Source organism: Polistes fuscatus, unplaced genomic scaffold, assembly GCF_010416935.1.
Source record: "Polistes fuscatus isolate 324 unplaced genomic scaffold, CU_Pfus_HIC Scaffold3, whole genome shotgun sequence".
Classification (NCBI taxonomy): Eukaryota; Metazoa; Arthropoda; class Insecta; order Hymenoptera; family Vespidae; genus Polistes; species Polistes fuscatus.
In genome coordinates, this window is record NW_025113107.1 from 12661915 (window position 1) to 12678726 (window position 16812).

Below are 16812 nucleotides of genomic sequence, written 5' to 3' on the forward strand. Positions count from 1 at the left end.
GTTGTCGCATATCGAAGTTAACCAAACGTTAAACGAGAAGAAACTTTTATTATTCGCGAGACACACAGAACCAATACATGGAACTCTCGAATAACATCAATATAACGTTGTAAATCAAGGATCGAAAAAATCAAATCAAGGAGTTACAGTGATAATCATCAACAGTGACAAAATAACGAGGCAAGATTATAAGGAAAGGGGTCAACATCCAAAAGGTGGTATTATTGTGTTATAAGGAATAGAAGAAAAATCATCCTGTCATCTGGAATGCCAAATGTTGAAATAATTGAAAAAGAGGAATACGTATAAAATAATCATAAATAAGGGAATAAAGAAGGTCTCTCTTTCTTATTTATCGAAGAAGAAAAAAGGAATAAGAAGAAGAGGAGGAAGAATCGAGGGGGTGTCATCAGCCGGTTCGCGCGCAAACAAAAAAAAAAAAGAACAGAAAAAGGGGACAACAGAGGCATGCAGTGTTAGATAAGAAAGCGGGTGGTTAGGTGGTGATAATAATCGCAAGAGCTCACGAAGGAGCTCGGTAAGGTCGCCCCCGGCATCAACCTGGCTAACGACCTGTCCGGAGGTAGCGGTGGTCCCGGTGCGGCCGGCGTCGGCACCGTCGGTGGGACCGTCGGTGGGACATCCGTCGGCGGCGGAGGCGCCGGCGGGACTGCTGGTGGTGGTGGCGCTTCATCTTTACCAACTACAGCACTTAGCCTCGATCATCAGCAATTCAATATATTCCCGGCTATATTTAGCCGACAATTAAACTTTTCTGCCAATTGCGGCCAGAACAAACTGATGGACGAGCTAAGGCCAAATCTCGGCCTACTCGGTGTTGGCCTAGTCGAAAACGACAGCTTCCATTTGAATCATAATCAAGAAAAGAGGAAGTGTAGCAGCGCGAGCTCGAACGAACAGGACTTTGGGCTCTACGGGGTGCACCAGGGACTCGAAGCTAGCCCGCCGACGCCTGCGGCTACACCGGGAAGAAGCAGCGTTGGGGCCACCACTACCGTCGGTTCGTATTACCATTTTTATTATATTTTATTTTGCATAAGAGAGAAAGTTTACGCTATTGGTTATTGAATAAAACGATAGGTAGCTTCTCTTTGTTTGTTCGTTTGTTTTTTTTTTGTTTTTTGGTTAATTTCATTTAACCTGTTAACTGGGTATGACGAAATATTTCGTCAAACACGGGAACCTTTTTTTATTATAAAAAAGAAAGTCCCCATTGCGAAACGAGTTGAAGAAAAATGTATTCCCCGGTTAACAGGTTAACACGATCGAACAAAATTCTATTTCGATTTATTAGAAAAAAGTTACGAATGATCGTTTTCGCTTCGCGATAAAAGTGTACATCGGTGTGGTATAGTCATCGAGATAGACAAATTTTCCGCTTGTTGAGCTTAGAAGAGAAAAAGCAGACGTGCGTGCGTGCCGTGCAGTGCGGTGGTTAGACGCGTACCCGAACGAACGAATGAACGAACGAATGAACGAACGAACGAACGAAAAGTATCGACAATAAAGGACACCCGGGTAGACATATGGTACTACCTGTTCTATGGGCTATTATTATGCGCTCATGGGGCTTAAGAGAGCTTAACACTAGGGGTTCGCTAATGGGGTAGGCTCGAAACATCGGACATGAAGCGAACGCGTGTCGAGTCTTGTCATCCATGTCTCTCGTCGAAAGGGCTTCACGAGTACTCTATGTATCTCCATCCCCCTTTTTCCGCCCTTTCTATGCCCTTCTTCTCTCTTTTCAATCCACGAACTCGATCCCTCGACTTTTCACACTTACACGATCCTTTATAAATAATATTTATATTTACCAACGTTGTGTTCTTTATTTTTATATTTATTTTTATGTTTATTTTAGTTTTATATATTCCCCCACCCTCGACCCTCCCCACCGACAAATAATACAAGAAAGAGAAGAAAATTTAATCTTCTCGAATTAATCGTATTTTTCAAAATGTAATATCGCTTAAATAAATTTATTCATTAATTGTAAAATTTCATATTTAAAATCACCGGGATATTATTGTTAGATATCTAGTAACTTTTCTATATACGAAAGCTTTAGGATCTAGGATTTTTAGAAAGGTAATCTTAATCCCTTGACCAGATGCCGACGGGCAGCTGAAAGACGTATACCCATAGAAACCCAAATTTCAACTATTCGTCGAACTGTCAACGCCGTAGCGTACACGTGTCCTCTCGTTAAAATCACCGCTAATTATTACTTCGATCGTAGGAACTTTGGTAATAGGAAAGATCATTGAAAGCAGATGTTCATTCAAACGGCCAGACGTTTTTATCTTCTTCTTCTTCTTTTTTTTCTTTTTTTAACAACGATTATCGAGTAAAACTTTGTAATATTATTAAATTAATTTCATTCGAAAAAGACACGTAATTCAAAATGCACACTTTTTCCTTTACGAATATATATACAGATTGATATATATATATTTGTTCTTCATAACAAAAATTATCGTCAAACGTCGAAATAAAAAATGTAATACAATGAAATAAACATTTCGTTAATGACAATCGAAAAACAAACAAACAAACAAACCAAAATTACGAACGTACGGGGCTGCGTTTTTCTTCGTCATTCAATTGTTCGTTGGGGGTAAAGGGAAACAAATAAAAAAAGAAGTATCGTTCGTTAATTAATGGGTCGGGAGAATATCGTTAGGAAAAATGAACAATAGTTAAGGGGTAGAGTAGAAGAGAGCCAATAGAAAAAGTCGTTTAGTTTGACGAGGCCTTTTGTCTTCTTTGATGAACTTGACCGAGTTTCCCATGCTCACCAGGTAACGAGGGAAGGTATGTAAAGTGGACAGCATTCATCTTTGAACATTGAATCAGCATGTAACATGATTAGGTCATTAACGCCCTAATCAAGTTAGCATAGTGCGAGGGACTTCGCTCGCCACGGTTACACCGGCCGCACGTCCGTCGTTCGTTCATAAAGCCAGAACCCCCATGAAATAACTAAGACGGTCATGGACTCTGTTCTAAATCACAATCAAGATTTCTCAACTTGGAACTTTGCTAAATAATTCGATTGGATACTTTAAGATTAACCTAATACACCTGAGAAAGAGATATATACAACGCAATCACAATTTGTCGTTGATTGTATTTTTCTTTATTTTTATAATTGTTTTTTCTTTTCTTTTGTTTTTATTTTTTTTAAATAACTCATTATCCTTTGTTACACCCATTTTGCAACATTCCGTTGAATAAATGGAAGAACGGTTTTTTTTAATTGAAAAGTTTCGTTCGTTTGAAGTTTTCTCGAGAAGAAGAAGAAAAAAAAATAGGCAAATCTAATTGTTTATTTTTAATTTTTATTTCATATAGTTATAGTCGCGAAAGGAATTATGTACGTTGAAGGAAATAAAAACGTTTTTAGAGTTTTATATTAACGCGTTGTAAAAAGTATATATGTATGTGTGTATGTATGCAAAATTAAATATTGAAATGAGATATACCGACGAAAAATATATGATATTGTAATTTATACTCTTCCACGCGTTGGTAGGTAGTACGTTTAGTATTATTTTACTCGGAGGAAAAAAAAGAAAAAGAACAAAAAAAAAATAGACAAGATAACAAAACTTTTTCTACGTGTATTACGTAGAGACATATATATATATGTAAACACGTGCATCGCACGTTAAATATTAACTGAACTTTGAGAATGGCAATTTTATTTCGTTGTCTTCCATGAAAATAAGCTTATCGAGTTATTTAATTGTAAATGAGGAATGTGCAACATCAAACAACTTCATATTCATATTTCAAAATTGAAGTTCGGTAATTTATATTACATTACCGCTATAACTTTGCCTATCCGCTGTCAAATTTTCAAAATGAAAATGAATGTGGCATATTTGCACGCCCATGGACCAAATGTAGGTACGCGTCAACGTTCGTTCCGATAAATATATATATATATATTTATATTATATATTATACAAAACGTCATTTTGAAGTAACTTTCAAAGGACATTTACATTATGCAACTTTAAACGTATTACTTATGCCCGATCATTCGTCGATGCGAATAATATCCTTATTTTAGAAAATTGTCATTATATAAGCGAGAATAAGAGAGCTTACCGTTATAAAAATAATATTCCTATACATTATTATGTTAATTACTTTTTCAAAATAATCTTCTTTCAAAGATATTTTTAAATGTCAATTAATTTTTGTTCAATTGAATTTGATTACCTTTTATAAACATGCTAAACGGACCAAACAATGATGCTCGTTTATTGATTTTTGTTAAACACATTCATTCATTATACGAGAATATATTAACTCGTTTACTTATCATTATAAATTAAATATATTAACATAAATATAATTAGGAGACATTTAAAAAAAACGTTTACACAACAACCGCTACTATAACCCAACGCGTTTTCTAAATTCATTATAACCACCCCTCGGTGTAACCTCTAACCATTTTTTCCAGATTATATACATATCCTAATCCGGTTTTTCTTCGTTTCAGGAGCCGAAGGAGCTTTTAAAAAATTAAAACCAGACCCTTGCGCCTCTAGCCCTCACATTGGCCACACACCCACCACCGCGAGTTGTCCTACACCAGCACGACGTCGGCACAGGACTACCTTTACCCAGGTACGTCAAATTCAAAATTCCTTGTCTTGCATTTGTCAACGTCGCGGTTAACAACATTTTCGCAAAATTTAACTTCCTATTCCCCTCTTTCCACCAACCCCACCTACCTCTCCCACCTAACGAAACACACAAAAGGAAAAAAATAGGGCCAGTGTTAGATTCAAAAGCTTTTTTTCCCCGATCGATCTGTACAAATTTCCTCTGATCGAACCAACACGTATCAATCTTTACTATAGCCTACGATTGTTTCGCAGGAACAGCTGGCAGAATTGGAATCGGCGTTCGCAAAATCTCATTATCCTGACATATACTGCAGAGAGGAATTGGCGAGGACCACCAAATTGAACGAGGCTAGAATTCAGGTAAGTCTATATTGTGTGTTGTTCTTCCTAATTAACGATTAAATGAAATCAGATAAAAAAATATATAGAATAAAGAAATAAGATTAGATCGAAATAATTGAATTTTATATATTGTTCCTGATAAGTTTTATCAAATTGGAAAGAGAAAAATCGTGTCGATGAAGAAATTGTAGGAAAAAAAAAGTGTTGATTGAAAAGAAATAAAAAAAGAACTATTACAACAATGCCGAGAAGTTTATAAAACGAAAGATAGAATTCACGTAGCTATCGTTTCGGGGATGACTCACTTGGTAATCGAATCAAAGACGCATGCGGGGGTTACAAAATGAAGTTACGAGCGCAAATGTCGATCCAAGACACCCCACGTTCTTCCAAGGGGTTGATCGATCCGCAGGATCAGAATTATTTTGCATAGGGAACCCCTCGAGTGTCTTTCGGTCGACCATCGCGATGGAAACGTTCTTCCTTTCTTCGCGGTATTATCCTTTGTTCGTGAAATTATACTATTTAAACATGTTTGTAATTTCAAAAAAAAAAGAAAAAAAAACTCAAACGGAATAAGCACGCGCAAGGTAATTACAACCTTGGGGAAAAAAATTAGACAAAAATTGATATAATTGCGATATACGTTAAATAAATCGTAAAATCCAATGTTAACAACTCGTTGATTCGGTATAAGAGTTGGGCTGCTAAAAATTGTACAGGATCATAATAACCAGACAGAAATAATTTTCGATATAATTCAGACATATGAAATAATTGTAAAGGGAGGTAGCAGTTGGTAAACGAATACCTGAACCGTCGCGGTCACCGTCGGTGGTTTAAGTTTTTGCCGACATTAGAAATACCCTGAATAAGAGTTGAAATGAGAAAATTAGAAAGATAGAGAGAGAGTGAGTCTCTCACGGGGTAGAAAATCATTCGAATGTCGTAGGAATCAACTGGCAGCACGCAAGCAACAGTACCAACCAACCAACCAACCAATCTACCTACCTACCTACCTACCTACCTACCAACCTACCTACCTAACAGCAGGGCAGGGTAGAGCAGAGCCAGAGCAAAGCATTGCAGAGAGTTCCAAGCGGTACATATTAAAACAGTCCGCCGGTGCGTTTCGCTCTTTTGATATATAATGCAAGGGAGTGTTGTTTCAGTTAAAAGCCCGGGAACCGCTGCGACTTAACTCTGTTAAACTGCGATGCCAAGTAAAACGCGGTTTGCTTTTAGTCGCCCGGTTATAATCCATGCACAAAGTGTCCGAACTCAAGCGGCTTCACCGTGTCCGTACAAGACTTTCGAACCTGTTGGTTTTAACCTCAAACGCAACCTATCCTAGCATTTTTTTCTTTCTTTTTCTTTTTTTCTCTTCCAAATGTAACTTCTTTTCCTTTACGTTAAGAAGATTTACATTCATTTACATTCATTTAGTAATTAATTAATTACCGCGTTAAGACTATAAATTATTATTATTGATTGATTTCTATAGATTCGATTACTCAAACGTATTCAATTTCAACAAAGATCAAAAGACAGAGAGAGAAAGGGGGGAAGTTCAAGTTGGCTATGTTATATCGACCAAGAGGTCGTAACAGTAGAGAAGAAGAGAAAGAGAAAGAGAGAGAGAGAGAGAGAAGACTAAATCTCGGTAGATCATTTGCAGTAAGTTACAACCGAGTTTGTGATCAGCCACGAGAAGTACTACTACGTAGTTCACAAGTAAAGTGCTTCGCAATAGATAGTAGTATAGCTGGTAGTAAGGCCGATGAAACCACGTGGGCTGATTACCGTCGGTCCAAGTAGTAAAAGTCGGTGCTAAGTCGAACGAGATATTAGGACACGTTTTAACATAGCAAGATCAAAGTTTCCTAACCTAACTTTCTACAATCTTTGCTCCAAATGAAAACTACACCGAAGATTTCTAACTAACCTAATATTTGTTATGCGAAAAGTATTATAGAAAATAAAAGAAAAAAAAGAGATGTAGATACTTTAACTCGTTCGTTAATTTTCTTTATTATTACCAAAGCATATTATTAAATAAACGAGAGATGGAAATAAAAGAGTAAGAAAGTTGGAGCGTTATGTTAGAGAAAGAGGAATGCTTAAAAATGTTACCGCGATAGTTACGGCATCCTGTTTCTACAAAGATGGCGATACGCGGGGTTTTAGTTGGCAGGAGGATGAGAGAAAGAGAGTGAAAGAGAGAAAAAGAGAGAGAAAGAGAGAGAGAGAGAGAGAAAGATAGAGATAGAGAGAACGAGGGTGACAAAGTTGAGATGAGTTGGAGGTGGGGTTTGGGTGACGCTGTACCGGAGGCTGCCATTATATCTGAGCCGCCATTTTAAATTGAATTTTCTCCACCCTAGATAGATCTGAAACGTCTCGGCCTTGCGGGGTTCTTCCTTCCACTGCGCGACTACGACGAGACGAAGAACCCGAGAGAACGAAAGATAGATAGATGTGAAGAGAGAGAGAGAGAGAGTAAGAGAGAAAAAAAAATGAAAGAAAAACGATAGGAGAAGGAGGAGGAGGAGGAGAAGGGTTCGGGGCCCCTTTTTCTTCGCGACGCTACCTTCGCTTCTCATTTTTATTTTTTCCTTCCTTCCTTCTTTTTCTTTTCCTTTTTCTTGTTCTTCTTTTTCTTTTTTTCTCTCTCTCTCTCTCTCTCTGCTCTCTCTCTCTGCTCTCTTTTCCTCTTTTTCCTTATTTTTATTTTTATTTTATTTTTTTTTATCCTTAGCCTATTTTTTTTTTCGCGTCGGATAATCCTCCGATAGACTTTCCTATCGAGAATTTTAAGCGCATCGTTCCAAGTTTTACGCGAATAAAAACTGGTACCTTCGATCGTACGTTAAAAGAAAGTAAAAGAAAAAAGAAAATAACGCGTAAAATTGTAATTGAAAGATACCGGATATATAAATAATATGAAATTGAAAAATGACGATCAAGTGTGAATTATTATAACCGAATGAATTATCATCTCGTTCGGGAACGTCATTTAATCGACGAATCAAAATTCAAACGACAAAGGAAGGAGAAGGACGTGAAGGAACGGTTGTTACCACAAGGAATCCACAAGGATAAAAAAAATTGAAGGAAAAAAATGGAAAAGAAAAAAGAGAGAAGTTAATAAATTGGAAGTAGGTACCTGGGCAAAGTATCCGAAGAGAGAGAGAAAAAGAGAGAAGCGGGTAGTGTTTCTTCGTTAAAGAGCCAGTAAGAGGATATATGAAATGTGCCAGAAGGATAATGTAAAAAGGGATAGTAGTGGCACGAAGAGTAAGAGAATAATTCTCGAATCAAGGCACGAGAAATCCTATTATAACGCGGAGAAGAAAAAGAAAGAAAAGGAAAAGCCGAGATATTGAGTTAGCCGAGTTTTCATTTCACCTTTTTACTTCGATTCGACTTCCGATCGAAGCCTACCTACCCACAGTACCGTACCGTACGTACGTCTCCGAGAAAATCTTCGAGCTTCCTCGTCTAACCAGGAAATAAGGAAAATCACTTTTGGAAAAAAAGAAAATAATAAAGAGAGACAGAGTGAGAGAGGAGGAAAAGAAAAAAAAGGACGAAAAGGTACAAATCGTTGACTCACATCCCTAATTCGCTTTTTCACGTTATTTTCGTTCTGGGGATAACGGATGGATTGAATGGTACGGGGGAAGAGTGATGGGGCTCGATACAGTCTATCGAATAATTGAATATTAGATAAATTCTATTCTTTATTTTTATTATTTACTCTCTCTCTCTCTCTCCCTCTCTTTTTCTAGATATCTGCTTTTTGTAAGAATAACAACTCAATAATTATGTTCAATTTACGTCTTTTATATCATCAACCCAGCAAAAGTTCTTAAAAATGGCTAAAAGTTTATGGACAATTGGAAAAATCAATTTAAGCTTTTTCTTGAGGTGTTTTTTTCTTTTTTTTTCGAAACTTTATACAAGTTTGCAATTAGTCTTTTAGTATCGCAAAACAAGTCTTGTTGTATTTTATCATCTGAAAGCGGAAAAAGAAAAGAAAAAAAGAAGAAGAGAAAGAAAGTAGCCATTAAAAGTCTCTCGAAAATATATAAATAGGATAATTGATTTAAAAAAAGAGAAAAAAAAAAATCCCAATCTTGGGGAGAAAGTAGTTTCGACTAAAAAGGAACATTTCATTTACATTATACATTTGTTTTTTTTTCCCGCCTGCGTTCGTGAATTCGTTGAAATCGAAAAGAGGAAAATTCATCGAGTTTCTTTTCGAGAAAAGAAACGAAAAGAAAAGAAAAAAAGGATCATCCTCAAACCTTTTTCCAAGACACTTAAAAAAGTTCTTTCAGTAGAAAAGTCGCTATCAGAGTTCATGGTATTCTCTTAAGAGTGTGAGAGAGGATAGTTTTCTTCTTCTAGTTTGGGGTCCTCAAAGTAACAGAAATTTTGAGCTTCCATCTATCTATTTATCTATCCTTATCTTTCTTTTTCTCTCTTTTACTCTTCCTTTTCACTTCATCGACCTATCCGTCTCTTCGTAGCTCCTTATTTCTGACTCTCCCTTCCTCCCTCCCACCCTTATCCACCCTCTTCTTCTTCTTCTTCTTCTTCTTCATCCTAGGTCCCTTCCCCCTTCCCCCTCCTCCTCCTCCTTCACCCTGGTTCTTCTTCCTTACCACCCTCCTATCTTTCTCTAGGGCAGAAACGCTGGAGGGAGAGAAAGGGAGAGAACCGGAGAGCACGGTTATTGAATTACGAACTCTTAGCTTTCCAGTTCTTGCAGGGTGCGCGCCTTAAGGGACGCGCGCAAGTATGTTCTCTCAAAAAGCTCTTCGGTAGAAGAGCAGCAAATAAAAGGAGTCGACCTTTTACCGGCTCTCTCCGTAAAACCTATCTACCTACGTCTATCTACGTAAATGCACACGATATATATATATATATAAATACACTTACATATATACCGTACATATATATATACAAACACTAGTACAGAGAAGAAAATACGCATAGGAATAATGAAACTGGCTTCAAAGAGACAACTTATTTCTAACGAAGGAAAAAAAATAGAAAAATTGTAGAATAGAAATTTAGAATTCATTTGAAACATTTGCAATTCGTTGTGTAATACGAAAATTTGATAAAATCGAAAAAGATTAGACGGATTAATGTTTCGTATGATTAACGACATACGTAAATTGTTCATAGATAGTTTACTCGAACGATTAATTATCGATAGTGTTCAACAAATTCGAATGCCTCGAGCTTTAATCGAGTAGTAATAATAGTAGTAATAGTAATAGTAGTAGTTCGAAGTTCCGCGGGAGAGTATATAATGCTCAATTTCGATTCAGACCAACAAGTTTTATTCGTCGTACATGAGAAAGTTAACTTGTAATACCTTTGACGACATTCTCAAATAAATACGTAACTGTACTGTAACTAAAGAGTAAATTTATACGTAAATATATATATATATATACATATAGTATGTACGTTCTTTTAAAAAACTAAAAACATAGTGAATATTCCAGTAAAAATGTTTCATGAATAGTAGGGTAGAAAATACTTAAAATCTATCTTTCAAAAAGACATCTTATTATTATTATCTATCTATCTTTACTATTTAGTTTTCTTTAGTGTCCTTTGAATGCACGGATAAAAAAACAAAATAAGACAAGACAAGAAAAGAAAAGAAAAGAAAGGAAAGGAAAGGAAAGGAAAAGATATAGATATTTTTTTTTAAAAGAAATGCGAATACTTAGCAATGATAAAAAGCGTCTGGCGATAATTCGCGAGTCGTTTCTATCATAGCAAGTCGCCATGCTTTCACACGAAGCGCGCAACTCCGTTCGAACGGGCTCGCGCGAGCTTGCGAGAAATGTCGATAAAACGTGGTGGCCAATGAGCGGGCGCGTAGTGACGTCACGGCCGTAAGATCGGCCAATCGCGTGGCACCGCTGACGTCAACACGAGGGTGGAAACAACCGAACAGCGGAACGAAGCCGCAGGCTTTTCTCTTTCTGGGGGAGCAAGAGGGATCGGGAGGGGGTACATGATGAAAGAAGAGTAGGAGGATAGAGAGAAAGAGAAAGAGAAAGAGAGAGAGAGAGCGAGAGGAAAAGGGGAGAGGGAGGAGAGTAGAACGACGATGGTGTATCTCTCGTTGGAAAGAGGGTTTCACGGTAGGCAATGGCGAAGGGTGTAGAAAAGAGGTGGTGTTGATGCTGCTAGTGGTGCTGGTGGTGGTGGTGGTGGTGGTCGTGGCAGAGACGTTTGAGGGAAGGGGAGAATAGTAGTAGGAGAGATTCGCCAGTGGCGGCTCGGGCAACCCCCAATATGGGTTTACTAATCCCACGAAACAATGGAAATTGCCCGATGCAAAATGGCGATAGGTAAACCACTCTCTCTCTTCTCTTCTCTTCTCTTCTCTCTCTCTCTCTTATTCTCTCAAGAGAAATAATAAAAAGAAAAATGTAATATCTCTTAACTTAAGAAATAATAACTGTAACAAGGGATCGAATAAATCAGTCACTTTTTCTATTATCTCATTTGAAAAGCATACGACTATATCCTTTAGGATTTGAATGAATTATAAAAATGTTATCTATGTAATATATATATATATATATAATATATAATACATATGTGTACAAGCACTAGGTATCGATTCGCTCGATTTTTGCGCAGGTCTGGTTCCAGAACAGAAGAGCGAAATATAGAAAACAGGAGAAACAATTGCAAAAGGCACTAACTCCGATACCAGCGTGCCAAGGTGCTATGATGAGGAACATATATCCTGGTGCTAGCAGAGGCTATCAACCTTATCCACATCCACACAACAGTATAAACGGAATTAATCGTTATCCTCAGGTGATTCTTCGAATTATCCTAATGATATCTATCTACCTATCTATCTATCTATCTATCTATCTATGTACCTATCTATAATATATATTAGTATTAGTTCTCTCTACTTAAGAGAATCCTATTCGCTTATTCATTCTGTAATTAATACGTAGTATTAAGAGAGAAAGAGAAATATAGACGATAATCCGAATGGAGACGCGATCCATCAAATCCGGATGGTGGATCGGATGGCGGATCGCGTCCGAGCAAATGAATTCGATGCGTTTCTCGTTAATGATTTTAACCGAGGTATTAAATTGGAGTGCAGCTGAGCGTACGTCCGGCTGAGCACGGCTACATCGGTCGATGTAGCTAAATTGCATTTTAACTGATTAGTTGGGTAGGACGGATTAACGAATGCCTACCGCTTTAATTGAACCAATAAATTGTCAAACGTGTGCGGGGTATATACGTATACAGGGATAAAAAAGATTCCCTCCCCCCACTCCCCGTAGAAATTTTAACATATAGATATATAATATATAACAATAAAACGTGCGACACAAATCAATCGAACGATTGATCGTAGGAATTATTTTCCACGATCAATGGTTTTCCTTTCCTTCAATTTTCTTTCTTCAAATTTTCCTTTTTTTACTTTTCAGATGGGCACGACGTCTTATCCTAGCATGACCCAACCCTTCTCTATGTCACATTCGGCGTCAAATATGTCGGCGGTTACCGGTATGCGACAAGACGCGATGGGTAAGTTTAAACAATATTTTATTTATGTTTTATTAACTTGGTCAATAAGTAATGTCGACATTTTTGTCGATACAATAAAATTATATCAGAGAATATTCTTTATTTCTATAGAAAAATACATAATGCATATTATTTTCAAATGTAGATTAGTAGTAACACTCGAACGTTACTTATTGATAAAGGTGACCATTATTTCTAGACAATAAATACTCTACATAAAATTAAATTATTAAATAATGTTGTAAACACAATAAATATCCAACTTTGTATATGAAAATCTATTCAAATATGTTTGATTAGAATTGGACCAAAAAGTTAAGCCAAACTTATTAATAACTTAACACGAACATTTGTTTTACTTTCAACAACATTACACAATTCTAAATTATAAAGAAAAAATATAGAAAACAGTTTGAATAAATTAATATTGATACTTTTCGATACTCAATTGCATATTTTCGGCAGTCTAAATGTTATTTAATACAAAAAACATCCTTTACATTGGTGCGTTATACTCGGAGGGAGGGGGGTGTGTAGATATATAAAATTATATTATTTATAATAGCCAAATTTTGATTACATTTCAAATATAGTATAAAAAATACCGTACGAAGGGTCAAATCCCAACTTATTAGCCAAGCCAATGTTTGAATTTATTCCAAAAAAAAAAGAAACTATTGTACAAACAAAAATTCTTTTTTAAAATTATATTCCCCGAGAAAATTGATAGGAGGAGGTGAAAAGTTTCTTTTTCGAGCATATCGATTCGATCTTATCGAATATGATTTCGTAAAAAGACCGGACCGGAAATGATGCGCATCAGACGAGGACGAGAACGAGGACGAGAATGAGGGAGAGAAAAGGGGGGTAAAGGGGGAATGGTGGTGGTGGTATAGAAAGAGAAGGAACAGAAGAAGGATGGTTTCTCTCTCTTCCTCTCTCTCTCTCTCTCTCTTTCTCTTTCTGTCGATCTCTCGAAGACGTTCCTCTTTCCATTTCCGGCGCAGCACCGTCTTACACCATTTCCGGGCCGAGATGGAATATCGCTTTTAAATCGAATCAAGACTATTCGCGAATTGCCTGCCGGATCTTGGAATCGTTCGAAGGTTGCGACGTCTCGCGAGTAGTCAAGTCCTTCATCGAACTATTATTATATATATATACATATTATATATATACATATATATATATAGTAACCTGGCCAATATCTTTGTACCTTGTACTATATAACGAGTTAACGCCTTAATGCGACGGTAAATCGTTCTATTAGTCGTCTTCTCGATTGAGCTTCTTAGAAAATCGTTAAATCGAATCGTTCCGTACCTATCCCCCCTTTCCTCAAATACCATTCAACATCCCCCCCCTCTTCACTTTTATTTAACGAATCTCGATAATTCATTTCTTTGTTCTTTCCTTTCTTTTCTTTTCTTTTCTTTTTCTTTTTCTTTTTCTTTTTTTTCCATTCGTCCCGTTCAATTTCTTATATAGACATTTGTGATTGGAAATATTCTTTCCATACGTTGCAATTTATATACGGTCGATATTTTGTAATAATTTTTGATACTTAAAATATTAGTATGTAATATTTGGTGGTATTGAATTGGTCGAGTATAAATATTATTATACCGATTGAATTCAAAAATTGTCGATATTTTTAAATGAGTATTATATAATAAAATATGAGTATGCACATGCTGTATTAATTACGTAACTTTAATGTAACCTTGCCTCTTTTATTATAAAATACTGACAAATTATTATTTATATTAAAGAAAATATATTCATATATGCTATAACTACATTGATTTTACAAAATATTGACCAAATAATTACGAGTGGTTTCTTTTTTTTATTTATTTATTATTTGAGCCAATAATAAATTAATAATTGTCGATAATAAATAAAACTATAATTTTTATTAAAGACCAATCGTTTGATTTGTTTCAACATAAATAATATATCCTGTAACTAGTGGTATAAACAAACACACACAGATGGAGAGGGGGTCGGATGTGATTCTAGACGAAAAGTTAAATAGAAAATGTAGAATGAAATTTGTTCTACTCTTAATGCTTATCGAACAAGACTTTTAAGGTTCTTAGGTTTCCAAGGTTTCCAGGATTGCTAGTTCATTGCATAGTCAAGTGCAAACGTACACAATAAGTTGTACACAACACAAAATCTAATATGAACAAATTTCATTCAACATTATCGATTTAGTTCGTCAAGTATAATCACTCTCCTGTAATCGTTACATATATCATACAACTTAGCCCCATAATTAATATAATTATGATAGAAAAATCACACCACCACACCACACAGAGAGAATAATTTTGTTTCAACAAAAAGAATGATTTAGTTATCCCTTTTGCAGGCATGTCAGCGGAGGACGAATGGTACAACAAGAGTATTTCAGCCCTAAGAATGAACACGGCCCATCATCCTAATCTCGCCGCACCGATGTTGCAATATCAAACATAATTGTAAACGTTATACCGTTGTAAATGTTAATAACCGATCGAATAATAATTTAACTGAACACGTCATTGGACTACTATATTCATCGAGAACGGACGAGAAAAAATGGCGGTCCTTGTTGATCGTTGCCTAATTTGAAAAATTACAAGAAAGAAAAAGTATTTAAAGAAAGGAAGGAAGGACGGGGAGAAGAAAAAAGAAAAAGAAGAAGAAGAAGATAGAGTCGGTTAAATTTCTTTGCAAAAGAAACAAAAACAATAAAATAATGTTTAAAACGATAAACACGCGTATACAAATGTATGTATGTACGTCGTGATCGCCAAATGATTTATCTCGTTCGAAAAGTAACCAACGCGTTATTAATTCTCGAAATTAATCGTCCATAAAGCCACGGAGATGCTAATCGATAAATAAATAATAATTAATTTATATCGAGGACCGAATAAACTCGATACCGTGTATCAAAACTTTACGACGCGTATGTAAGAAACGATGAAGATTTTCAAAAATAATCTTTTGAAATAGACGTCGAGAAAGAGAGAAAAATACAGTGCAAGAAAGAAAGAAAGAAAATAAGAGAGAGAGAAGAAAAAAATAAATTTAAAAAAAGATCATCATGGTGGAAGCACATTTAGCGCAAATAATTTTATATACGTACACGAGTTTTCCTATTCCATTATAATGTACAGTATATAGAGCTTCGGTGATTTTTTTTTTTCCGTTTACGTGTTCGCTCACGATCGCGTAAAGTTTCGTTCGAAAAAAAGAAAGAACGAGAGAGAAAGAAAGAGATAACGTGAAAAAAAAACACATATGAAAGAAAGAATGGGATAAATGATCGTATGTATATTCGTTCGAATTTTTAGCTTATAGAGACGTATTATGAGCGTACACGAGAAACGTGGGAACGATTTAAAAAGAAAATTTAAAAAAAAATAAAAAGAGAGAAAGAGAAAGAGAAGAAAGAAACAGAAACAGAGAGAGAGACAGAGAAAGAAGATCTTTCGTTAGTTTCTTAACAACGAGATTAAAAAAAGACAGACATACGATTGAAGAGATGATTACTCTGAGTTATTGTAAATACAATGCAGAGATATACATAGATATTATTATAATAGCGTAATCACAACAAACAGCAGAATATTCTAGCGTATGCGATTTTTCAATGTCCTTTTAAAGAAAAAAAAAAATTAAAAAAAAAAAAAAAAAAAACAAGTGTAAGCGTACCCTTAGTAAAATATTAGGGATTGATTTGTGTGCTTATGTTGACCGGGATTTTAAAGTATCCGACTATGATTGATAATGACGACGACGACAATGATGATGATGATGATGGTGATGATAATGATGATAATAATAATGATGATAATGATGATGATGATGATGATGATGATGATGATGATAATGATGATGATAATGATGGTTTTTTCAGTCGACATAAGGTCAAAGAGTTGAATGAGTGTATAGAGGAGAAATCACTTCTATTTATTTGATCAGTAATTTTAAACATCGTTGGTCAATATTTTGTAAAATAAATGGTCAATATATATATATATATATATAAATATTTTGTTTAATATAAATAATCGTTTGTCAGTATTTCAAAGAAGTGATCCTAATATTTATAATAGAAATAGTATTGTATCAAAGTTACATATTGATACAGAGTAATATTATAATACATTATGATATTGTATTATAAATACTTACCGATCTA

At 35.5% G+C, this 16812-nt stretch overlaps 1 protein-coding gene across 1 annotated transcript; it reads left to right on the plus strand.

Moving 5' to 3' along the window:
• Nucleotides 1-380: 380 nt before the first annotated feature.
• Nucleotides 381-15247, plus strand: LOC122519924 (homeobox protein unc-42-like). The gene is made up of 6 exons (XM_043639730.1): nt 381-1021; nt 4538-4665; nt 4920-5027; nt 11691-11873; nt 12515-12614; nt 14992-15247. Exons 1-6 carry the CDS (start codon nt 802-804, stop codon nt 15096-15098), a joined length of 846 nt encoding a protein of 281 aa, XP_043495665.1. The 5' UTR covers nt 381-801; the 3' UTR covers nt 15099-15247.
• The last annotated feature ends 1565 nt before the right edge of the window (nt 15248-16812 follow it).